The 27,889-nt window shown below is 43.5% G+C and overlaps 1 protein-coding gene across 4 annotated transcripts in view; it reads left to right on the top strand.

Moving 5' to 3' along the window:
* The window catches only part of LOC126249521 (uncharacterized), a 343,459-nt gene that overhangs the window by 295,495 nt on the left and 20,075 nt on the right, over positions 1 to 27,889 (top strand). For 2 of the 4 annotated variants that reach the window (XM_049951175.1, XM_049951179.1), the window contains one exon: positions 12,369 to 12,608. In XM_049951175.1, the coding sequence (XP_049807132.1) occupies positions 12,369 to 12,608 (240 nt within the window). Of the gene's footprint in view, positions 1 to 12,365; positions 12,609 to 27,889 lie in introns of all 4 variants that reach the window. The other 2 variants (XM_049951174.1, XM_049951176.1) reach the window with 1 other exon arrangement.

Below are 27,889 nucleotides of genomic sequence, written 5' to 3'. Positions count from 1 at the left end.
CAATTTGAAACGAGACTCGTCCGACCTGGCAACATCCAGTCACCAACAGTCCAATGTCGGTGTTGACGGGCCCAGGCGAGGAGTAAGGCTTTGTGTCATGCAGTCATCAAGGGTACACGAGAGGGCCTTCAGCTCCGAAAGCCCATATCGATGATGTTTCGTTGAATGGTTGGCACGCTGACGCTTGTTGATGTCCCAGCATTGAAATCTGCAGCAATTTGCGGAAAGGTTGCACTTCTGTCACGTTGGACGATTCTCTTTAGTCGTCGTTGGTCCCGTTCTTGCAGGTTCTTTTCCCAGCCACAGCGATGTCGGAGATTGCATGTTTTACCGGATTCCTGATATTCACGGTACACTCGTGAAATGGTTGTATGGGAAAATCCCCACTTCATCGCTACCTCGGAGATGCTGTGTTTCATTGCTCGTGTGCCGACTATAGCACCACGTTCAGTCTCACTTAAATCGTAATAACCTGCCATTGTAGCAGCAGTAACCGATTTAACAACTGTCCCAGACACTTGTTATCTTATATAGGTGTTCCTGACCGCACCGCCGTATTCTGCTACTTTACATATTTCTGTATTTTAATTCGCGTGCCTATACCAATTTCTTTGGCGCATCAGTGTAGATTCAGTGAGGATGCTGTTGTCCTCTTACCTTGAATTAATATCCCATCTGTGTTAGAGTTTAACGACCAGTTATGAATGCAGCATAACGCTTGTAATTTCTGATAAAAGGAGGGACGCAATGGTGCCATTGCGGATGAAAAACGTGCCAAATATAAATCAGTTTAAGATAGTGTTTAATCAGTTTTGAGATACTCTTTAATTATGAAGATGCAAAGCACATTTTGACACGACAGCTACTACACGCAGCTCCGGCCTTGAGAGCGGACCGTTAAAGTGTTCCCCAATGCGGGTCGTGTGCACTAGCGAACCGTTGCTGGCGACCCCGCGTACCCACTGAATACAAACAACCAGCCCAGCATTTCAAAGTGGGATAAACGGCATCTGAGCATACGTGCATAAATAACTGGAAGTTCCTGCATGTGACCTTTACGTGAAAGTTCTGAATCAAACAAATGTGCCACTGGACTACTCTTCGTAAGAAAGATAATTTTACAGACCTTTACGAGAAATACCTCTAGCTTGTCCACAGTAGAAGACAACGTTTCACGACTAATCGAACAGCAAATACTGAATACTTCAACATTTTTGAATAACACCTGCATCGTATTATTAAAACGAGAGACAGCAACAAAATTGGATTAAGTGGCCACCATGGACTGTAATTAAATTAACTGAGCTCGTATTTTAGTTTAGTAGCATGAAGTAGGATGAAATGTGCTTTACATCATGGTGCTAAACTCACAATGGCTCACACACAGATGTCAGTGAAATGCTGTGCACTCCATCTGTTGACAAGAACAGAAGCTCGAGACTGGTAGTTCCACAAATAATAAAAAAGTGACTGCTTACTGCGTTTATTCATCACTCATTCTATCTACAACACTCTCGAAGTTTCAACCTGCACTCATATGTTTTCACTAGTTGGGTGGAAGCGTCAGTACTTCCGTTTTCTTGCATATGTCGCTTAATACCATACCAAAAGGTTTTGAAACGTTCTATGTAAGAGTTCAGTCGAAACTACAATATTTACCTATGAAAATAATCCTTGACACGATGTCCTGTTAAAAATAAATCGTAGATATTAAAGCACAGCCACACAAAATCTTTCAATCAAATTTGTCTGAAATACAAAAGCTACGTCATAAATTTTTTGAAGATGACGTTGAGTACATAAATGGCGTACCTACGTGAAGCGTTTAACAGATAATTGAAACAAAGACTCTATATGATTATGCTAAGTGTAAACGGTAAAAATACAACTTTTAATAGAAAATTAATTCATACGATAAGTGGATCTTTGCATGGACACTTCCAGTTTAACACCGATTATAAGGCACACGAATGAGGTATTTTGCCACTTCATTCAAAATATTCAGAATACAAGTATTTCGTGTTGCAGCAGTGCACATTGTAAGGCCTGAATAGTCGTGTTAATCGGGTGAACAGAAAAAGAAAGCTACAAAATCAGTTTAAAAACTCAGAAACGCTTTTCCTTTTCCCTAACCATCTCGCAAAGTATAGGGAACATCACGTGAAAAAGTGAATTGTTGTATCCGTGATTACAGTACTGTCGACTGCTGAGTGCTTGAACAGAGATAATGTAACATACAAGACCCAATTTTATATTCACATAAACAAGATATAGACGATTTGGCAATTTATGTTACACAGGCAATAGAGATTTCATTAATAAATATGTCCAGAAAGAAATCCATTTTTATCGGAAATGAGAATTTAGTTTTCCCAGCAATGCGAGATCATTCTGTCTAGAATCTATGGAGTTGGGTGACTGTTTATCTTATTTAAAGTTGATTAGCCCGAAGTTCAGAGTTCTGTTAAGAAAAATTAGTTTCACATGAAAATCGCAAGTTGTGGATTTAAATGTCGCAGATAACTCTTTTTTGTTGCAGGCTGTAGGAAGAAGTTGGTAATTCATACAAAGACAGTACACTATACAGGATGTCATTTACGAGGGCCGTTCAGAAAGTAACCTCCGGTTGATTTAAAAAAATACACCAAGTTAAATAAAAATATTTTAATATATACATCTTACAACTACATCTTTGCACTATTTTTCTACATAGTCTCCATAGCGATTGAGGCACTTATCGTATCTCTTCACAAGCTTTGAAATTCCTTCTGCATAAAAATCACCCGCTTGTGCCTGGAGCCAGCCTGTGACCGCATCTTTGAGCTCTTCGTCGTCATCAAACCGCTGTGACCCGAGCCATTTCTTCAAATGCATGAAGAGGTGATAATCACTTGGCGCCAGATCTGGGCTGTAAGGTGGATGGTTGATAACGTCCCACTTGAAGGACTCAAGAAGGGCCGTTGTTCTGCGAGCAGAGTGAGGACGGGCGTTATCGTGCAAAAAAACGATACCGGAAGTCAGCATACCACGGCGTTTGTTCTGTATAGCCCGTCGTAACTTTTTTATTGTTTCACAGTACACGTCTTGATTAATGGTCGTACCACGTTCCATGAATTAAACCAACAACACCCCTTTGGCATCCCAAAACACCGTTGCCATCAGTTTTCTGGCAGAAAAACCTTGCGAGGCTTTTCTTGGTTTGGTAGGCGAATTTGAATGCGCCCACATCTTTGATTGTTCTTTTGTCTCAGGGTTCACGTACTTAATCCAGGTTTCGTCACCGGTCACGATTCTGTTTAACAATGGTTCTCCTTCGTCCTCATAACGTGACAGAAAGTCTAATGCAGAGGCCATTCTTTGAGTTTTGTGGTGGTCGGTAAGAATTTTGGGCACCCATCGTGCACAGAACTTGCGGTAACCCAATCTTGCTGTCACTATCTCGTACAAGAGAGTCTTAGAAATCTGTGGAAAACCAGTAGACAACTCCGACATTGAGAAACGTCGATTTTCACGAACTTTTGCATCAACTGTCTGAACGAGTTCGTCAGTCACCAATGATGGTCTACCACTCCTCTCTTCATCATGAACGTTTTCTCGTCCACTTTTAAATAAACGTACCCATTCACCGACAACTCCTTCACTCATAACTCTTGGTCCGTACACGGCACAAAGCTCACGATGAATAGCTGCTGCAGAATATCCTTTGGCTGTAAAAAAACCTTATGACAGCACGCACTTCACATTTGGTGGGGTTTTCTATTGCAGCACACATTTCAAACTGCCACAAAAACTAAACTAGCGCAGGTACGACGTTCACTCGACCACAGCTTGATGCCGACTGACCTGTTGAGTGCGTGAACGCACAGATGGCGTCGCTACTCCCCCCACAACCCGCACTGTGACCAATCGGAGGTTACTTTCTGAACCGCCCTCGTATTTTACGAGAAATAAATTTCTCGCTAAACAAAACGGTACACTTCAGTTTAATCGAGTGTCCTTGAACTTTTCTCAAACGATTATGTTGAAATTTCCACCCTTAAAAGTGTCCATACAACACCCCTCATTAAACATATGTGCTGAGGGGACCCCTCCAACAGAGGGACGTCGATTCTCGGCAGTGAAGTTTTACCAGCTGGAAACTCCAAACGCGTAAGGATAAATAAATAAAAACCATGGTTTAAAAAATGGTTCAAATGGCTCTGAGCACTATGGGACTCAACTGCTGAGGTCATTAGTCCCCTAGAACTTAGAACTAGTTAAACCTAACTAACCTAAGGACATCACAAACATCCATGCCCGAGGCAGGATTCGAACCTGCGACCGTAGCGGTCTTGCGGTTCCAGACTGCAGCGCCTTTAACCGCATGGCCACTTCGGCCGGCTACCATGGTTTAAGAAGCAGCACAAATGATAATTGCAAACTTGTAAACCCTTCATATGAACCAGATTACACTATCTGAATTCTGCCAACAGAATTTTGCCAAGGTAGCACTGAGGTGTGTGCTGTTAGTTTATGCGTCGTAGATTTCCTCATAAACAGGCGTCAAATCAGACAATAAAAATTTTTAGAAGAGTAGTATGAAACATTTTCGATAAAAATGAAAGAAAAATCTCGTGTATGGAGAAATTTCATAGTAAAGACAGGCCGATGTTAAGACGTGGGAGAATGTTCGTCTCAATAGCATACGGCGGAAGAAGCAATTGAAAACATCGTAGTTGTGCGAAAAGAAGTAGCTTGCTAGTCATATTTGCTACAGCAGTCTTTCTGGTATTCGTCAGTTTCCACCATTAACACACAAACCACACGTTTAATTGGAAAGCAGGGGTATGCAGCATGTATCACGCATTGTACTGGAAGACACGTGACAGCTTAGTTCAAAAAATGGTTCAAATGGCTCTGAGCACTATGGGACTTAACATCGGAGGTCATCAGCCCCTAACTAACCTAAGGACATCACACACATCCATGCCCGAGGCAGAATTCGAACCTGCGACCGTAGCAGTCGCGCGGTTCCGCACTGAAGCGCCTAGAACCGCTCGGTCACCGCGGCCGGCTAACAGCTTAGTACGCGTCTTTCTATTAATAAGGTAATCAGCCCTTTAGTAAATGGTGGTAACCTGGGGTGGTCGAAAAAACAAACTAACATCAGTTTCAAGTAGAATTGCTCTGTCTGGAATGCAGAATATTCTGGAAGGATTTGCCAACCATTTACGTCCAAAGACGTACTCTATCCGTGAGAACTCACGTTAGGCCCTTTATCAAACTTGCGTTTCATTACTAATTTGTGGTAACAACTCCATTATCACCGCCTTGGGATACATCAGCGACTTACTCTGTATATCGTAATGGGGGAAGAGCGAATATTTCAGGAGGTTGTAGAGTGTACAGTTGCAGAGAGTTCCTTCAAGGGTTTAGATGCAACTTGTTTTGGATAATCGCCAGTCGACAATTTATTTGCCAACGAGCTATTTGTGGTAGTTTTGCTACTGGAGCTATGGACCTAGAAATTATGCGAAATAGGCATAGTTTCTTTCAGCTACAGTTTCTTTGAGGACGACAGATTACAGAAAGCCGTGAGATTACTCGTGAATTAGGCGTTACTTTCTCCGAAAGATGTGTCGGTTGCGGTGTCCCGTCTCCTGGCCACGGTATTTCCCGGACACTACTTTAGTGGGTTTATAACTGCGGAGATGGAGCAAGAGCGAAGTTAATTGAAGAGATCAATATTGTAAAATAAATTCAGGACCATTTAAAGTCTCCAGAACGAAGTTTGGAAGGTAGGAGACGAGGTACTGGCAGAAGTAAAGCTGTGAGTACCGGGCGTGAGTCGTGCTTCGGTAGCTCAGATGGTAGAGCACTTGCCCGCGAAAGGCAAAGGTCCCAAGTTCGAGTCTCGGTCGGGCACACAGTTTTAATCTGCCAGGAAGTTACCATTTAAAGTGCTCAATATTTTACTATGAGTAAAAGTGAACTATTGTGTATGATTCAATTGTTGACACTTGATTTGAAGTGTCGCAACGTTTATTGATTTCAAAGAAGCGAATAATCGTAATACGTTTATCTTTGATAACTTTTTTTTTAATTCAATAGGTTGTTTATTAATCGTACTACCAGTGACTATTACCTTTTGTGATTTACGATTATAATAACATCAAAATACGACGCTTTTAGGACAGGTTCCATTCAGCATCAGGCATGTGAGATATGGAAATAAAGCATTGCTTTTAAACTGAAATTCACCTCACGAAAAGATCCGTAACAGCAATGCTTTATTTAGGGCCGGGAATAGGACTAGGAACTGCACACTCCCTGGAGTTGATAATGCCGTCTTCAACCTGGTTTCCACAGTGCAACTGTCATCCTGTGTGTGTGCGCGCGCGCTCGTGTGTGTGTGTGTGTGTGTGTGTGTGTGTGTGTGTGTGTGTGTGTGTCAGGGACAAATCGACCTTAAAGAACTGTGAAGTTTTTTTCTATGCTACAGTCAGGTAGGTTGCAGTTTGATCACATAACGGTAAGATAGGTACTTTGGAACCAGACTTGAAACTGTAAGACATTTCCAGTGGCAGATGTGTACTCTGAACACAATTTATTGGTTATGAACTAAGGGTTAGAACTGAATAAATGGCAAAAAGTCAGAAACTAAGGAGATGGGACCTGCATCAACTGAATGAACCAGAGGTGGTTGAGAGTTTCAGCGGGAGTATTAGGCAACGACTGACTGAAACAGGGAAAGCAGTACTGTGAAAGACGAATCGGTAGCTTTGGGAGTTGAATTAGTGAAGGCAGAAGAGGATCAAGAAATCCTTGTCTAACACAAGAGATACTGAATTTAACTGATGGAAGGAGAAAATACAACAATGCTGTAAATGAAGCAGGCGAAAAAGAATACAAACTCTAAAATATGAGATTGACAGGAAGTGCAAAATGGCTTAGAAGAAAGGCTATAGTACAAGTTTAAGAATTTAGAAGCATATATCACTAGGGGGAGGTAGATAACACCTACAGAAAAATTAAAGAAATCTTTGGAGAAAAGAGAACTACCTGTATGAATATCAGGAGCCCAGATGGAAAACCAGTTCTAAGCAAAGAAGGGAAAGATGAAAGGTGCAATGAGTATATACATGCCTATACAAGTGAGATGTAATTGAGGGCAATATTATAGAAATGGAAGAGAACGTAGATGAAGATGAGGTGAGAGATATGATAGTGCGTGAAGAATTTGACAGAGCACTGCAAGACCTAAGTTGAAATAAGGCACCTGGAATAGACAACTTTCCGTTAGAACTACTGATAGCCTTGGGAGAGACAACCATGACAGAACTCTTCCATCTGGTGAGCAAGATATACAAAACAGGCGAAACACCCTCAGACTTCAAGAAGAGTAAAATAATTCCAATTATTATAGGTGCTGTCAAGTGTGAATATTACCGAACTATCAGTATAATATGTCATGGTTGCAAAATAATAAAATTAATTATTTACAGAAGAATGGAGAAACTGGTAGAAACCGACCGTGGGGGAAGATCAGTGTGGGTTCCGGAGAAATGTCCTAACACGCGAAGTAGTACTGACTCTGCGACTTCTCTTAGAAGATAGGTTAAGGAAAGGCAAACCCACTTCAGTACCATTTGTAGACTTAAAGGAAGCTTTTGACAATGTTGACTGGAATACAGTGTTTGAAATTCTCAATGTACCAGGGGTAAAATAAATAATAATAATTAGTTCTCCCATATTCAGGAAATGAACGTAGGGGAAGCAGATGCAAAATTCTTGTACCGCCGCTCATGGAAGGTTATGAAGAACCAGATGTGAATCTGTGTCTGTGACGAATGCTAGTATTGAGTAATATTGGGTTTGCGTTGGCATGAACGAAGAGAACAGCGAGGGTGAAAGCTGGTGCAAGTACATGGCATACTCCTCTTGAAAATCATCAAAGGGGCCGCCGAGCGTAATATTCCCATACGAAGGACGGATCATAATAAACAGCGTCACATGCCCTCATTTCACGAGACACTGCGGAGAGGTTAGGAATTTGATCCAGGATACTGTCGCGGAGACTGGTGACCAGAAACTTTGCGTCACCACCTCGCCTCCCGTTGCAGAACAAATACAGGAAGTGAAAATTTCATCCACGACCAGAATTCGAACCGGATTACCTCTGAGTTGAGTCAAGACGTACGTTACGACTACGGCTACAGAGGCAACTAGGGATAAAATACAGGGAGCGAAAAACTATTTACAGACATGTACAGAAACCAGATGGCAGTTATTAGAGTCGAGGGACATGAAAGGGAAGCAGTGGTTGAGAAGTTAGTGAGACAGTGTTGTAGCATATCCCCGATGTTATTCAGTCTGTACATTGAGCAAGGGGTAAAGGAAACCAAGGAGACATTTAGAAAGGGAATTAAAGTCCAGGGGAAAGAAATAAAACTTTGAGGTTTGCCGATGATATTGTGATACCGTCAGAGACAGCAAACGACTTGATGGAACAGATGTAAGATGAACGTCAGCAAAACAAAAGTAAAGGAATGTAGCCAAATTAAATCAGATGATGCTGAGGGAAGTAGATTAGGAAACGATACGTTAAAAGTAGTTGGCAAATCTGCTATTGGGGTATCAAAATTACTGATAAACAGGGAGAATATAAAATTTAGACTGGCAATGGTAACCAAAGCGCTTCTGCAAGAGAGGATTTTGTTAAAATCGTATATAGATTTAAGTTTTAGAAAGTCTTTTCTGAAGGTATTTGTGTGGAGTGTAGTCTTGCAGGGAACTGAAACATGGATGATAAACCCTTCATACAAGAAGAGAGTAGAAGCTTTTGAAATGTGGTGCTGCAAAAGAATGCTGAAGATGGGTAGATCACGTAACTAAAGATGAGATACTGAATAAAATTTGGGAGAAAAGAAATTTGTGGCACAACTTGACTAAAAGAAGGAATCGGTTGTTAGGACACATTCAGAGAATTCAAGGGATCACCAGTTTAGTACTGGAGGGAAGTGTGGGCGAGTAAAAATTATAGCGGAAGACCAATAGATGAACACCGTACGCAGGTTCAGAAGGATGGAAGCTGCAGTAGTTATTCGGAGATGAAGAGGCTTAAGCACAGGATAGAGTATCACGGAGGGCTGCATCAAACCAGTCTTCGGACTGAAGACAACAACATCAATCAGGTGGTTGTAACAACTGTCTGCTGAAAACCGGGAACATTTTACATAAAAGCTTTTTTGCGACGTAGTCAAATATTTACGTTCCTTCCTGAAAGACAGTGAGTAACTCTTTCGACAGTTCGTCTGAAGACGTGTCATTATCTGCCGTAGACTGTGGAAGGTACAATTACCCTAGTGCAGAAAGGAATAAATTATTAGTTTCGGAGGCAAGAGACTCGTATTTCTGAAACAGCAGCGTTTGTGAACTGCTTGCGTGTTAGGGAGAAAGCGTCTTGTGTGTTGAAAAATTACAGCATTCAGAGAAAAATATGGACTACCACATACTGCTTGTGTAGGAACTGAAAGTCACAGACGAAAGTGCTCCATCGCATGCTGACTAGAATGGAGTGCGTTGAACCAGGAAGCTACCAAAAGTCATTTTAGCGATTTGTGCTTCCTGTGATTCCCTAGTATCAGTTATATAAGCAGAGCTCATATTATGAGGAATTTTCAGCCTAAATGGCCTTATTCTGCGTTAGAGAACTGGAGTTACGTGGACTGGCGAATTCTTTCCAAGCTTCTTTGCTGCATCATGAAACGCACATACGCTAACATATTATGTCAGAAACCGCCGAAAATAAATACCATACAGCCACTGTCAAATTGACGAAAATGTGGATGCAGGGTAAGCTCGTGTGAATTATTCTCGTCGTGTTTTATTTTTTTTCTTTATTTTTTGACCACGCATTCTTGTGACGTACTCTCGATTTACCTGGTTATGAATCCAGCAGTACGGATCACGTATGCTAATGAAAGTAAAATTTTCTGTCTAGCTACTATCGAGCGGGACTGCACTGTAGTTACGGAACTTCGATTGTACTGTGGATTCATACCCCTCCGGACATCCTAACACAGGTTTCACTAAATAATTTTCGGTGGATGCTGTAATTGTTCGTCTAAAAAATCTGCAGCCGACTGCACCCCCATACTTTTCCATACGAGCTACTGCACTGTCTCTAATGACAGGATGTTAGTCACTAACGTTCATCTTTTTTAGTTTACGGCGGGGTTCTAAAAAGTAATGCTTCCAGATTTTGTATGTGAAAACTCTTAAAGCTTTTTAAATAAAACAAACCTTATTAACATTATATATATATATATATATATATATATATATATATATATATATATATATATTCTGCGTGTCTATATATGTACTGCCGGCCGGTGTGGCCGAGCCGTTCTAGGCGCTTCAGTCTGGAACTGCGCGACCGCTACGGTCGCAGGTTCGAAGCCTGCCTCGGGCACGGATGTGTGTGATGTCCTTAGGTTAGTTAGGTTTAAGTTGTTCTAAGATCTAGGGGACTGATGACTTCAGATGTTAAGTTCCATAGTGCTCAGAGCCATTTGAACCATTTATATATGTATTCCTCAACAACTCCACGATGGCTACGAATACATTCTCGTAATGAGACACCAGTTTCTGATAACGTCATTGTATCAATGTGTACTCTGAGTACACGGCGTTGCTCGGGCATGTATTTATTCCAATCTTCTATTAGTCTATCTGCTCCTTCCCCCTCTCTCTACCCATCACCTCCTCCCCTTCCTTTCCTCTCTCTCTTTCCACCTTTTCTCCAACCTCACTCTATCCATCTCATCCTCTCCTTCTCTGTCCATTTCCTCCTCGACCTATCTCTGTCCATCTAACACTACCCCTTCTCTCTATCCATCTTCTCCTCCCTGTCTCACTGTCCACATCTTCCACCCCACCCCCCCCCAATTCTGTCCATCTCCTCCTGCCCCTCTCTTTGCACACTTCTTCCTCCTCCCTCTCTCTGTCCACCTCCTTCCCCTCCTGGTCATGTTCTCCTCCCCTCTTTATGCCCATCGCTTCCTCCTCTCTTTCTCTAGCCATCTCCTCCTCCTCCTCCTCCTCCTCTCCCCGCCTCTCTCTGTCCATCTCCTCCTCGTCATTTCCCTGTTCACCTCCTCTTCCCCCTCTCTCTGTGCATCTATTCCTCCCCTACTCTTTTCTGGACACTCGCACCCCAATATTAGGTTGTTGTTTCTTAAACCCTCAGTATTTCTTTTCAGATAGCGAAATGCGTACCAAGTTTGGGTGAAATCGATCCAGAGGTTTAGGAGCTTCACCTGTGTATGCATATGTGACATATACTGCACATGTATTTAATATATTTCACACATGTTCGTACAGATATTTCACATGTACCTCTAGGGAATTTCGTCCTGCTGTTTCGTTTTCACGCACTTCAATGTTTATGACGTCATATCTCCTCAACGACATGTCGTACAGTGATAGAATTTTGCAAGTACATTCCGTGTTATATGTGAATACTGTGTACAAAGTTTGTTACTAATAGATTTATTAATAAAGAGGTAATAACTTAACAGGTCATGCCTGATGCGGCAGTTTTACTGCACGAACAGCGAAATTGTAGTGGCAATGAACTTTTTTCTTTTCATCATTTTATGTGTGTGTGGGGAGAGAAGGGGGGGAGGAAAGGGGGGCTGGTCTGCAGAAACAGTTTCGTAAACGTTTGAAATTAATCAATTAATTAAATTAAGTGGCTATGTGCTCTCATTCTCAAATAGTGGATGAATAAAGTCTGGGTATTAGCGCATCATGGACAACACACCCCTTTGAGAGGTGTACTATTGTACTATTGGATAGAGCATCTCTGCAAGTTTTATCTCACATTACAGGTGCTCAGTATCGGCACCGTTTGTGACACTGAAAATGTAAATACTTGCATACTATTTATTGAAGTTGCTACAAGTGCTGTCCGGACACGTGCAGCAATATCGAGCCCCCTTCGGAAATCTGTTCATTGGGTTGGCTATCTGCAGGCGCGAAATAATTTGATGTGACAATACGTAGTGGATGATTTGCCGATAGTGGTGCGTTCTGCAACTACGCTAGGGAGCGCACTACGAATCGAAACTTGGAGAGATGCTCCATCCAATGATATGTGCTATTTTTCTGTATGTCTTTCAGCTCTCGCACAGTCCTGTTCTGTCACCACCAGAGGAACTTACGCAGTATGCCATACTTTACTGGGGGTAGTGAAATACTGTGACGTCTTGGGACTGAACGCGATGATCCGCGTGGTGACTCCACTGGAAATAAAATGTGTTGTCTCGCTTTTTGTTTGCGAGGCACACCTTAACGCAACGGTTGTGTGTGTGTGTCAGCAGGTGGTGGTCCCGGGCGGCGTGATCCCGCCGTTCAAGCCGATCGCACCGGCGCGCAACGTGAGCCGGCCATCGCGGCTGGCGCCGGGCGCGGCTGCGGGGGTGGTGGGGCTGCCGGTGTTCCAGGCACTGCCCGCCTCCATCACCAGAGCCGCCGCCCCCGCAGCCGTGGCGCACCCGCTGCCGCTGCCCGCGCCTCAGGCGCTGCGCAACGCCCTCAACAATGCCAACAACCACTTCCAGGTGCGTATCACTCCACAATGTTTCCTGTCTGCCTTAAACCTTCACGTTCCACGTGCGGTCTCACAGACCGCAAAGCGTTAATTGTCACTCTTATGATAATGCGTAGGGGTGAGAGAGGAGATTGTGCGTTGTCTAGTTCTTCCCCGAATCTACCGTAGTTTTCTTCGCCAGTAGATACTCGAATGTAATCTGGACCTATACTATTACTGCTTCTTCCGTGCTATACAGTCTCTGAGACCTCACCTGGGACTTCGTGTTGTGGGTTCAGTAGCCAGGTCTTCGTCTACGGTTGTTACGGACACTGACTTTGAGGATACTGTTTTAAAATCGTTTGAGAACAATTTAGAAAGTGACGATGGATCAGATAGTGACAAACGAAAATGGAATAGGAACGGTGCGAAAGTCAAGACGAATTTGTTTTGCTACCTGTGTATTCGTTGAATGAAACAAGTGATAAAGGTGACGAAGGCAGAAGTGCACATGCTGGATCTTTAGCTAAGGATTCTGCTAGAAATGTATTTGGTCGAAACAGATATCGCTGGTCGTCGAAGCCTTTTTCAAAGATGGCCAATGGCGTTATTTTTCCGCGTATTATACATAAGTGGGGTTAATGCGTTTGCCCTTCACAATTACTACGAAGACAATACTCAGGTGAGCCGCTTAAATATTTGAAGAAGCTTGCAAACTAGTTGGTGACACCACAGTTAAAAAGGGAGTCAACAACTAGCATATACCACGTAAACTTGGTGCATCCATTCACCGTGTTTACGGTGTAGCAGAACCGAGAGTAGAAGTCGTAGTAGAACGATTGGAAAACGCAAAACAGGCTTCACCTGTGGCCCAAAACAGAACAGAAAGACGCAAAAATCGATCTAACTTGAATTATCTGCAAAAATTTCCAGCGAGTGCAAAGAAAACTTCCAAGAAGGAAACTCAAAACCTAGAAAGTACTAATGTAATATTTTTTGAATGTTTAACGGAAGTTAAAAAAAATGGTTCAAATGGCTCTGAGCACTATGGACTTAACATCTATGGTCATCAGTCCCCTATAACTTAGAACTACTTAAACGTAACGACAGCACACAACACCCAGTCATCACGAGGCAGAGAAAATCCCTGACCCCGCCGGGAATCGAACCCGGGAACCCGGGCGTGGGAAGCGAGAACGCTACCGCACGACCACGAGCTGCGGACTAACGGAAGTTTCTTGTGATATTATTATTACGTGCATAATAAGCAATAAAAATATAGCAAAAAGTAAAATTTAAAGCGCAAGGTATTTGAGCATAGCATAGCATTCTTATTCCTAATTTCATTGTTAATTATAGGTATCTTTTATTTTCATGCATTATTTCCTCGTTGCCTTTATTATCTTCTTAACATTGTGTTATGGGTTCACAAACTTTTCTCATAGATATTAGTGAAATCCACTGCTTAAATAATGCAGTTAGTGATGACTACTATAATTTGATGATAGATACAATGGGAATCGTACAGTCCGCCAGTTGCATGGAAAAAGTATAGTCAAACCTTTTCCTACGTTTCGTCAGATCCCAAAATCAACATGATACATTATGTCGGTGATCCAGCTGTCCGCCACTTCAGGAGAACGCTGCTGCTGAGTCCAGCATCAGTTTTCAGCAGGACTCAGCAACAGCGTTCTCCTGAAGATGGTGGGCAGGATAAGGCAACAAATCCGAGGAGACTTTCAAGACTAGTCACGCCGGGGAAGTCTAAGAAGTCACAGATATAAAACTGTCTTCCATGGAAGAATAACACCTAAAAATAGGGCATATTACAACCAGTGTAGCCCACGCAGAATAATTTTCGTCCAAAGCGTTGGGCTAGTTCATTCGTTTGTTCGGAAGGGGGGGCCGACAGTGACTGAAACCTTTCGGTCGGTCGGCGGTGACAGAATCGAAGGGGCACGCTCCGCAGTCTTTCTCAAACGATTTTACAGAAACTATATGGTAAAAAAAATCATTTTTGCTTTGCTTATAGTTTTACATAACAGGTTCGTGATGACGTGCCCATCATATCGTTAATGGTGATAGTTATTACGATATTTGCGCGAAATTCGAAAAAGTTTGCAACGAAAAACAGAGATCGCTATGATTTTGCGTTTGGTGCATATTACATAATATGTTGAAGCGTATGGAATTTAGCTAACAGATCGAATTTTTTTTAGACTTGGGTGGAGCTCTCTGTCTGTCATCAATCTCAAGAAAATTAGTCTGACGTAGCACACTCAATTGCGATCGCACCGTGTCAGTGATAAAGCCAGAGCGAAATATTCACAGCATTCCTCGTATTCCCGACACAATTTGAGATATCGAAATGAGATTTTGGCAAATGATAGCACGCAAAAAATGTTCAAATGTGTGTGAATTCTTAAGAGACGACGGCAAAGTTAACACAGATTCATTCCTACACTCCAACAGGTCCCTGCACTGGGACAACTGCTGCTGTTAACGGAAAATGTGAATCATTCCCACCACAGGCCATGCATACACGGAATCTTTCTAGAAAACCTGTCACATATATATTTTATCATTTTATCATACTTACAATTAAATGTTATGATCACGGTCTCAATTGAATGGCATTCGACAATGGGTGAAGTATCGGAAATATACCCTGCTGAAGGCTGTGGCTCTGGAAATGGAAATATCTGTAGCCGGCCGGGGTGGCCGAGCGGTTCTAGGCGCTACGGTCTGGAACCGCGCTATCGCTACGGTCGCAGGTTCGAATCCTGCCTCGGGCATGGATGTGTGTGATGTCCTTAGGTTAGTTCGGTTTAAGTAGTTCTAAGCTCTGGGGGACTGATGACCTCAGAAGTTAAGTCCTATAGTGCTCAGAGCCATTTGGAAATATCTGTACCTTCCTTACGACTGGAACTAGTCATCTGCTTTACACATGTAGGAACACAAACACATACATTATAAGCGTGATGCTCAAATGCGAAATGCGAACATATCACGCCCCCCCCCCCCCCCCCCACTATTACTAAGTATAATACTTGACCATAAATGATTCCACATGATGCAAAATAATACTGACCGAAAATCAACGATGAGTGGGCATGTCTCTTAGGTTCTTCTTGCGAGTGCTAGCACTTTGTTTTAGAAAGAGAGATGTAATCGGCCAGTTATTGTCACAAGCGGTCTTGGTTCTATAGGTGTACACAAGTATCCATGTTAAAAGCTATACCCACTTTACAAATCGAGGTATGACATTACCTCTGAATGAGGTGGTTTTCTCCGGGCAAATACCGTGATGGTGATCGTAGAAATGTGTATTATCAGACCAACACGTAGCCCACTATGCAAGCTCGTGATAAAATTGCCGCATTTTGAAAGTGGTATGTAAGCGGTATTTGCGACTCCCTCACACCGCCCCAGCTAGATAATTCTACAGTATTTGTAACGCATTCTGTTTCTATACCATATCAGAGGTTCTGCGATATATCCACTGAGTTATAGGCGATGACTGATTGAAAAGGTTGGTTGGTTGGTTGGTTTGGGGAAGGAGACCAGACAGCGAGGTCATCGGTCTCATCGGATTAGGGAAGGATGGGGAAGGAAGTCGGCCGTGCCCTTTGAAAGGAACCATCCCGGCATTTGCCTGGAGCGATTTAGGGAAATCACGGAAAACCTAAATCTGGATGGCCGGACGTGGGATTGAACCGTCGTCCTCCCGAATGCGGATTGAAAAGGAACACAAACAGTAGTAGTAGATGGTGTGCTGATTGAGGTCATAAGAAAATATACATTAGCTTCTCAGATCTCTAGTGTTACGCTATCCGCTAGAAATGATGTCTGGGAATTGGAAAGAGGTCATTCCATTCAAGCACATACCTGCATTGGATCCAATTGACAATTCCTTTAATGATTAAAACCACTACTCAGTCATGTTTCTGGCACTCCCACATCTCGAAACGAGTCACCTTTCCCGATCCTAGCTACTACAGTAAAATTCCAATGTGGTTTTAGTCACCCCCTACGTATCTTTCAGCTGATCCCATTTCTACAGCTTTCCGCACGTGATCATTCCAATTTAAGTCGGAACTGAGCAGAAGTCAGAGAAAGACATATCCACCACATTCTGCAACACGTGTAGAAACAGAATGACGAGAGTTAGTGCAACAGGACCGTGTTTTTACCATTTGGCGCAAATGCACGCAATGGGACGCATCCAAACTAGATACAGATACTACAGGCCGAAACAGATCCACTTGATGTAATGATTAGTAGATCTCCACAAATGAGAATAATCCTAAGACAACGTCTATAAGAAGAGAAAGAATCCGATATCATCTAATACTAGGGCAGATACTAAGAAACTATATGAAATATGGCGTTCACGTGAAATCAGTATCAGGGGGTGGGGGAGGGAGGGGGGTTAGATGGAGGAACGGAATACTTAGATTTATTGGAAGGATTCTAGGAGAAAGCAGGGGGCCTGCGGAGGAAATGGCATACAAGACATTAGTGTGACAAGTTCTAGAGTACTGTTGTGTCTCTGGGAGTCCTTGCCTAATTTGCATGACAGCAGACAGAGAAAAATATTCAGAAACGCCCTTCTTGGATTGCAGCAGGTCAGCATACCCCCCACCAACATGTTAACTGAAATGCTCGATGAACAACACTGATAAGCCAGAAACTTATGACTACTGCCTCCCGCCATGTTGGATGCCACCTGGTAGCACTGAGGACACGTGACATGATACCAACACCATGTAAGCAGAGCAGACACAGATGGGGACCACCCTAGCGAAGATGTGGGATGCAAATGGGGAAATCCATTGAAATAAGCAACTTTGACAAAGGGCAGATTATTATTACACAGAGCCTGTGAATGAGTGTCTCGGAAATGGCGAAGGTGGTCGAATGTTCACGTGCTACTGTCGTGAGCATCTACGTAAAGAGTTAGAAGGACAGTGAAACTACCACTAGGCGCTATATGGTTGGACGTCTATTAACAAAATGTGGGGTTTGGAGACTTGTCTGCTCTGTAAAGTAGGATAGACGGTGATCCGTGCCATCTCTGCCGAAGGAGTGCACTACTGGTGCAAACACTAGAGTTTCAGAACACACCATTCATGGTACATTGTTGAATGTAGAGCTCCGCAGCAAACCACCCCTACATGTTCACATGTTGACCCACGACATCATCACTTATGATTGCACTGGACACGGGACCATTGGGATTCGACCAACGATCAATGGAAACGTGTCGGCTCTTCCGCAGAATCACATTTTTCTAGATTGGTCGTCTCCACAAACGCCGTCATTGAGATGAACGGCGGCTTCAAATGTGCAGTGCACCACAGACACAGGCTGGTGGGGACAGTATTATGCTATGGTAGACAGTCTCCAGTGCTTGCATGGGACCTGTGGTGGTAATCGAAGACACATTGACAGCTGCGAACCACCTGCATCCCTTCATGCTTGATATCTTCCCCGATGGCAATGTCATAAAGTTTAACTGTCCGTGTCTCGGAGCCACAACCATGCTACTGTGGTTTGAGGAACGTTATAGTGAACAAATGTTCACTCTTTGCGAACCAATTCACTTGATGTAAATACTCTGAAATTCATCCGAATCGCTATCAGGCGCCATCACCACATACGCAAATCATGGGCGTTATTTATGCGAATTATATGACCTGTGCGTAGACATCTAATGACACGTAAGTAGTGGGACTACAGGGGTGCAGCCCCAATCACCACTGTTGCCAGATGTATCCAAGATAGGCCGATGACATCATCCAAGATGGTGGCGTGTTGACTCAGAAACCGTGCACGATGTCATCCAAGATGGCGGCCGTGCCTTCATCCAAGATGGCGGATTATGGCTGGAAGATAGGTCAATTGGGCTAACTCTACTAACATAACCCCTCCCCCAGAAAATGGCGGGAGTTCAAATTCCATCAGGACAATTCAACACACCTAAGAAAATAGGTCATTTGGGCTACCTCCACTACCTAAGTCATCCGACCGCCACCTCATCCTAGGGACTGGTGCGAAGTTTGAATTTTGGCGGTAAAGACAGTCCACTTGGGCTATCTCTACTAACCTAAGAAAATGGCGGGAAACAAAGTCACTTGGCCTACCTCCACTAACCTAAGTCATCCGACTGCCACCTCATCCTAGGAACTGGCGCGGAGTTTGAATTTTGGCGGTAAAGAAAGGCCACTTGGGCTATCTCTACTAACCTAAGAAAATGGCGGGAAAGAAAAGGCACTTGGGTTACCTCCACTAACATAAGTCATTCGACCACCACCGCGTCCTAGGAAATGGTAGGAAAGGGACTTGTCTTGTGCTAGACATAAGTCTTTATTATTTTGTATGCACTATTTATCTAAACAATTAGAGACAGGAACACCATCCAGTGTGTTCACCACAAGGTCCAGACTCCAACTGTCCTAGTACACAGTACCACCAACAGAGTGCGCTGTCGTCCATTCCATGACATAATCCAATACGGCAGCTGTGACGTCAGCTGATTACACAAGTACCATTATCCAAGATGACGGAAAACGGTGTGTTTGCCTCAAGGTCTGGACCTAGTACACAGTACTGCCACCAGAGAGCACTATCGTCCATTCCATGATGTAACCCAAGACGATGGGAAAAATGGCGGGAAACAGTGTGGTCACCACGAACTCTGGATGTAGTACTCAGTACTGTCACCAGAGAGCGCAGCTGTCTGTTCTGTGACATATCCCAAGATGACTGTCTGGAGGGGCTATGATCACAGGTTCGAATCCTGCCTCGGGCATGGATGTGTGTGATGTCCTTAGGTTAGTTAGGTTTAAGTAGTTCTAAGTTCTAGGGGATTGATGACCACAGATGTTAAGTCCCATACTGCTCAGAGCCATTTTTGAACTGTCTGGAGGGGGAAATGACTCAGCCTAATCTGGGCTGCTGGAGAGAGGAAGAAGTGTACTTTATTTATTTTGGAACAATTTATTTAGGGATGGATTTGAGATAGTATATTTATCACACTGATACAAAACAGATGGTCTTACATGCTTGGGGTTATGCCCCACAGCCCACAGACCTGTAAACTACACCTAAATAACGCACTACAAACAAATTCTAAATTACCGAAATAATTTGAGTACAGCCATGCACTCTCCTCCTAAATAATGCAGTACACTGATGTGCACACACGAAATCAACTTGTAAACTGACCAAATACCGCATAGCACAGCCCACAGACCTGCTCGCAAAATAATGCAACTGACATGCAAACAACGTATGCAGACACTGCCTAACGCCCCCTGTCCATTGGAGCGCACAGGAGGCTATTCCACATGCTCCCAGAAGTTGGGATGCACCAGCACCCCTCGCAAAGTGATGCACAGGTACCTGTTCGGGTCCTGTAAGCATGAGGCGACGACATCCCTTTCATACATGACACCTAAAAAATTCCTCTCGAAATATGTGGTCACCTAGGCACCATTGGTGTCGCGACCAAGCGAAGACACATTTGCAGAGCGCGGCGATGCCGCAAGCCACCGCCGGAAAAAAGCCAGTGCGAGCCACCACTCTCACACTGCTGCTACCTGCAACAAGCAGGTGAAAGTTGCTACTATTTTTGCGTATACAGTTAGAGTTCTCCGGGTGTTATACTGATGTTACAGAACTCCAACACGCGCTCATACTGGGCCCATATGCGGGACTCCTCTGTGTTTTACCATTGCTGATGCGATACCTGGGAATACTGACGGCACCAAATAACACAGGGTGCACTGTTCCTAGTGCGACATGCAAGACACATCTAACCGTACTTAACTGTCCAGCGTGAGTGACGCACTGCCGCTAAGTGGGCGCTCATAGCTACAAACCATCGTAAGCACATCTAACAATGTTCTGTCTTATACTGATATCACATGGCTATGTAAAATAAGAACCGAATCGACCTCTCAAAAATTGTATAGTGTCCCAGAAATAGATAACGCTCGTTTTCTTGATGTTTCAGCTTGTATCATGGAAGTCTTGCCCTAATATAACCTGTTTACGAAAATAGAGCAGAATAACCTTCAATGCATTCTTCGTCACGGTCCTAGCGTAGCACCCTGTCCATCACATGTTACCCTTTGTACTTCCAACATACACAAACATTCCCACCACTATGTAGAGACTCCCTATATCCCAGCACAAAGGGTGTCATGTGAATGAATCGAGCATTATGATTGACTCTTATCGGATTTAGACTCTGAATTATTGATGCTGCCAGTGTGGGAGCACTGTCCGCCTTTTCTTTCTTTCTGGAGGCGATACTTTCTGTGGGAATAAAGTGTTTTACACAGATATCCATATTACAATGACAATTAAACCCTGCAGAGTGCCCCTACATATCGTCAAATAGAAAAATGCTCTTACACTGCTGTCCCACTGAGGACAGGAGCTTGAATATTATAGCATGAAACCGATCTCCATCACTGCGTACCATGTCGATGTAGTAAACATACAATTCCTATCCTGTGCCATACAAAATCATCCCTTTTACATCATTCGTACATATACCATGAAGACAGACAGCATCATAAATACTTCTAGCAGCACTAGAGAGTTCCCTGTGAGGTCGGCAGTCATCCACCCCCAACGGGTGACCAGAGCGCCCTCAGCGGATCAAAGTTCTTTCTTAGAACTGTTCTACAAAACGCGTTACTGTTCCTGGTCCGGACCTGCTTGCTTGCTCACTTTTCTACACCCATCCCCAGACTCGGGTATTACAAGAACACACGTATTTTCGCATAGTTTGCTAAAATATTATACCATTTTCTCGGTACTTCTCGATATCAAGCACACGGTTGCATCCTACCGATCGCTCGCACAACATAATTCCCAACATATAGACTGGAAATTGTTCCTCTACAAACTCAAAGCTTTAGCGAGGTGGAACATGCTCTAGACCACTTAGTAACTAGAAACTTATCCCATCCGCGAAGACCTTTACGTGAAAACTCGAAACAAATAGAGGAAACTGATATTTCCACTCGCAAATACCAATGTCTGTGATGTAACAGATTCTAAATCATCCCTATAATTTACAAAGTCAACTCATGTGTTTCTCATGTCTAGAGAACCGGCAAACGTGTTTTTCCCCTTCTAGATAAACACACCACAATCGATGTTCCCTCAACTAAATAAAGGTGCCAAATGTACAGAAGCAGTCAAGTGAACAATCTACATGGGAGGGAACAACGGTCCAGGGCAAACACACCTCCATTTTCAGTCTTCTCAAATTTCCACGCAATCACGAAAGCTGCCCAACACATACTACGCATTAGTTCACTATTCTGCCATCTAGAGGGCGACACAGTTAAGTCAGCTACATTCCTGCATTCCAACAGACCTTTGCATTCGGACGGCTCCTGCCGTCAGCTGGAAATGTGAATCATTCCCACCACAGGCCACGCATAGACGGAATCATCCTAGAAAAGCGGTCACATATTTTTTTTTCATTGTACTTATAATTAAATGTTACAATAGCGGTTTCAATTGAATAACATTTGACAATGAGCGAAGTATCCGAAATACATCCTGCTGATGACTGTGGCCCTGGAAATAGAAATACCTCTACCATTCTTATGACTTGACATACTCTTCCCCCTACTTTCACAGTATTCCACAGTCATCTCCTTTGCACATGTCGGAACACAAACAGATACTTTATAAGCCTGATGCTCAAGGTGAACCTATCACGCATCCCCTACTACTACTACTACTACTACTACTAAGAATAATACTTCTTCAATAAGTGATTGACTACAATACAAAATGATACTGAGAGAAAATTAGCGATGGGTGGACATGTCTCATAAGTTTTTCTTTTGACTGATACCACTGTGTATTAGAAAGAGAGCCATAATCGTCTCATACATTAAAAAACCCGATCACGACAACTACTGTATGTTACTATCACAAGCGGTCTTGGTTCTACAGGGGCACATAAGTATCCATGTTAAAAGCTATACTTGCTTTATAAATTGAGATGCGACATTATCTCTGAATGAGGTGGTTTTTTTGTCCAGACCAATGCCGAGACGGTGATCGTTGGAGTGTATATATCATACCAGCAGCCTGGTACATGTAGCCCACGATGCAACCCCATGATAAAATCGATGAATTTTTAAAGTGATTCGGGTAAGGAACATGGTGTGAACCTGCTATCTGCAACTCCCTCACACAGCTAGATATTTCTATAGTATTTGTAACATATTCTGTCTCGATAACATGTCAGAGGTTCTGTAATATATCCACTGAGTTATAGGCGATGACTGATTGAGAAGGATCACAAACAGTAGTAGATGGTTTGCTGATTGAGGTCGTAAGAAATGTACGCTAGCTTCTCAGATCTCTAGTGTTACACTATCCGCTAGAAATGATGTCTATGATTTGGAATCAGGTCTTTCCATTCAAGCACATACCTGCGTTAGAGCCTATTGACAAGTCCTTTAATGATTACAACCACTACTCATTCATATTTGTGGCACTCTCATATCTCGAAACAAGTCACCATTCTCGAACCTGTCTGCTATAGTAAAATACCAACATGGTTTCAGTCACCCTTACACATCGTGCAACTTATCCCATTTCTACAGCTTTGCGCAAGTGATCATTCCAATTTAAGTCGGAACTGAGCAGCAGTCAGAGAAAGCCATATCCAACATCTTCTGTAACCGTTGTAGAAACAGGACAGCCTGAGTTAGTGCATTAGGACCGTGTTTTGACCATTCGGTGGAAATGCGCACATTGTGCTGCGTCTTCAAACCAGATACACATACTACAGTCCGAAGCAGATCAGCGTCCATTCACTTCCATCAGCCCAACATGCTATCATCGTTATTCTGTACCATCCAACAAGGAAAAATTGCGAACTATAAAAGCTGCACTAACTTCATCCGACATAGAACTCAGCTAGGCACCAATGCTGGTGCGATGACTCATAGCTGTGGTGGAGTGCAGTGCGGAGAGAGAGATGTCGCATTGCTTCCCAGAATAGTATTCCTCCTAGCAATCCGAATGGAACAGCCCATCCATACTAATTTTACCAGTCAAACTGCTACTGCTGTTGCCGGTGTGGGACGATCCTATTAAATATACAGCTTTCGATCCACTGCAGAGGTCAGTTTAAGGTTTCGTGACCTGTACCGTAGGAGGATGTTCGTATCCCCTGGACTGTATTGTAAATCGCAAGAAACGCTCCCTATGGAACTGTCTCGTTCTTTGAAACATTATCTGTTTCTGCTGTAGCACACTTTGTACATAGCCATACATTTTGTTTTTCTGCCACGACTTCGAGGTCTGTGACAGGTTCTAAACTGACATTAAGACGTTCTGATCCACGGCCTCTCGCAGAAAACTAGGTGTCACACTATATAAATCATGTTATTACTGAGGCTGCCATAACACACCACACACACTCAAACACGGGATGATTTTAAATAAAAGAGAGTTCCAACATAAGCAAATTTGGGGAATTTTTGTGGTGTTGTGGATAGTTTCCGAACTGCTGTCCGAAAGTGCTTTATGCGCTCTACATTTAAACTCATCTGTCACAGTGATGGAATACCCAATGGTTCTGCGTTCTGTTTTGTCTGATTCCTCACATTGCAGTAATGTACCCAATTGCTTTTTCGGTGGTTTCCAACACCAGAAAGTGCTGTCCCACCGCCAAAACTCTTTCTCCGACTCAGACAAGCAATATCAGTCAATCATTATGTGGTAACAACAGCGTGCCAGTGGGCGGATGGGATGGAAAAGACACCGTCATTGTACTCTAACAATAAGCACCACAGTCGATAGTGTGAACAACTTTAGCAATTTTACAGTAATTTCTACACCGATCAATGCTGCAACAGCATGTTTCCCAATTTCAGTGTCATAGCCAAACCACCGCTTCTCCACTTTGCGAGTATCATTGCCAACGTGGATACATGGCAGTGCAGTACGTCCATTGATTGTTAATTCTCAAACACATACACCATCAAAGTATATCAGACAGTGCTCTACATATTTCTAGCACCTCAAGCATAGTGCTTAATGTACGATCTGTCTCCCTGCGTATGTGCATGTGATCATTCCAATTTAAGTCGGAACTGATCAGAAGTCAGAGATAGCCACATCCAACATCTTCTGCAACCCGTGGAGAAACAGGATGGCTTTAGTTTGTGCAATAGGACCGTGTTTTGAGCATTCGGTGGAAATTAGAGAGTGAAAGACCCTCCTCACAGTGTCATTGACCAACCCGCCCTGACCGAGCGAGGTGGCGCAGTGGTTAGCACACTGGACTCGCATTCGGGAGGACGATGGTTCAATCCCGTCTCCGGCCATCCTGATTTAGGTTTTCCGTGATTTCCCTAAATCGTTTCAGGCAAATGCCGGGATGGTTCCTTTGAAAGGGCACGGCCGATTTCCTTCCCAATCCTTCCCTAACCCGAGCTTGCGCTCCGTCTCTAATGACCTCGTTGTCGACGGGACGTTAAACACTAACCACCACCACCACCAACCCGCCCTGCAACACCGTTAGCGATTTAAGCTGCGACCGACCAGAAGGAGACCGCTACATTCCATGCCTCGTGAATGAATGGAGCTTGCCGAGTGCTCACCCATCCAAGTGCATAAGACTTCTCGAGATGCGCAGATTTGAAGGTGTCGTGATGTAATAGCAGATGGTTAAGAAGAACAAGAAACGAACGATTTTTATCCGTGATGGAGCTCCAGACGGATGGAGTTCGAAGCATTTTTATGTAAATCAACCAAGCTATCAATTTTAAAGTATTATTCCTGAGTCTAGGTTCAAATGGTTCAAATGGCTCTGAGCACTATGGGACTTAACATCTATGGTCATCAGTCCCCTAGAACTTAGAACTACTTAAACCTAACTAACCTAAGGACAGCACACAACACCCAGTCATCACGAGGCAGAGAAAATCCCTGACCCCACCGGGAATCGAACCCGGGAACCCGGGCAAGGGAAGCGAGAACGCTACCGCACGACCACGAGCTGCGGACCCTGAGTCTACGATCAGGACCTGGAAGGTATTGGTAAGAGAGAACATAAACACATGCACTCCAAGGCTACGACGTTCTGCACTTAAAACGAGCTATAATGTTAAATCGCTTGCGTTTCCGACCTATCAGTCGTATGGAATGTAGCGCTGTAACTATTCCAACGTAAGAAATATATTTCAAGTGCATGACATACATCCTTCTTCCCGGTTTCTCGACGACAAACTGCGTTATCGAACAGTAAAATGAAGAAACTACTTACGTAAAACGTTTGCTGTGCATGATACGACCACAATATAGCTTTCTGGAGACGTATAGCATCCACTGTTCACATCCAGTCACGGTTCAGAAATTATACGATGCCTGCATCAGGCCTATATAAAATGATTGTTAGTAATGAGGGATACCTCTTTCAAGGAAACAGATAAATGCACAGCAGCGTCCGACATGTGAAAGTCATTCAGCCACTAACTCTGTCAACACTACATCTGTCATGCAGATGTATACATGGGGATTGCAGTGCCTCACAAGCACCTATCGCTAACTTAGTTATGAAGCTGAAGTCTCAATTTTACACCCAACCGTTAACGATCGCATGTAGACAATGCTGTAAATCACATACAGAAGACGTGGCTCTGTATGAGTCGGATGCAGGTTACATCACGTGACTGATGCATCCTGACAGAACAGTGGAAAAGTTGACCTGTAGCAACTTCTCCCTCTCTAGAATGTATCATCAGTCTACCATTAAATCGTACCTCGTTACAGCTCCATCTCAATCGATTTTACACAGAGTACGCGAAGGAACTTGCCCCCTTCTTGCAGCAGTGTACCGTAGGTCTCTAGAAGAGCGTAGCGTTCGAAAGGATTGGAAAAGGGCACAAGTCATCCCCGTTTTCAAGAAGGGGCGTCGAACAGATGTGCAGAACTATAGACCTATATCTCTAACGTCGATCAGCTGTAGAATTTTGGAACACGTATTATGTTCGAGTATAATGACTTTTCTGGAGACTAGAACTCTACTCTGTAGGAATCAGCATGGGTATCGAAAAAGACGGTCGTGTGAAACCCAGCTCGCGCTATTCGTCCACGAGATTCAGAGGGCCATAGACACGGGTAGACAGGTAGATGCCGTGTTTCTTGACTTCCGCAAGGCGTTCGATACAGTTCCCCACAGTCGTTTAATGAACAAAGTAAGAGCAGATGGACTATCAGACCAATTGTGTGATTGGACTGAAGATTTCCTAGATAACAGAACGCAGCATGTCATTCTCAATGGAGAGAAGTCTTCCGAAGTAAGAGTGATTTCAGGTGTGCCGCAGGGGAGTCTCGTAGGACCGTTGCTATTCACAATATACATAAATGACCTTGTGGATGACATCGGAAGTTCACTGAGGCTTTTTGCAGATGATGCTGTGGTGTATCGAGAGGTTATAACAATGGAAAATTGTACCGAAATGCAGGAGGATCTACAGCGAATTGACGCATGGTGCAGGGAATGGCAATTCAATCTCAATGTAGACAAGTGTAATGTGCTGCGAATACATAGAAAGATAGATCCCTTATCATTTAGCTACAAAATAGCAGGTCAGCAACTGGAAGCAGTTAATTCCATAAATTATCTGGGAGTACGCATTAGGAGTGATTTAAAATGGAATGATCATATAAAGTTGATCGTCGGTAAAGCAGATGCCAGACTGAGATTTATTGGAAGAATCCTAGGGAAATGCAATCCGAAAACAAAGGAAGTAGGTTACAGTACGCTTGTTCGCCCACTGCTTGAATACTGCTCAGCAGTGTGGGATCCGTACCAGGTAGGGTTTATAGAAGAGATAGAGAAGATCCAATGGAGAGCAGCGCGCTTCGTTACAGGATCACTTAGTAATAGCGAAAAGCGTTACAGAGATGATAGATAAACTCCAGTGGAAGACTCTGCAGGAGAGACGCTCAGTAGCTCGGTACGGGTTTTTGTTAAAGTTTCGAGAACATACCTTCACTGAAGAGGCAAGCAGTATATTGCTCCCTCCTACGTATATCTCGCGAAGAGACCACGAGGATAAAATCAGAGAGATTAGAGCCCACACAGAAGCATACCGACAATCCTTCTTTCCACGAACATTACGAGACTGGAATAGAAGGGAGAACCGATAGAGGTACTCAGGGTACCCTCCGCCACACACCGTCAGGTGGCTTGCGGAGTATGGATGTAGATGTAGATGTAGATCACCCCTTCCACTCTCTGTTATCCTTTAA

This window comes from Schistocerca nitens, chromosome 3 (genome assembly GCF_023898315.1).
Source record: "Schistocerca nitens isolate TAMUIC-IGC-003100 chromosome 3, iqSchNite1.1, whole genome shotgun sequence".
In the NCBI taxonomy this organism is placed as follows: Eukaryota; Metazoa; Arthropoda; class Insecta; order Orthoptera; family Acrididae; genus Schistocerca; species Schistocerca nitens.
This window is presented reverse-complemented; position numbering and strand designations above follow the sequence as displayed.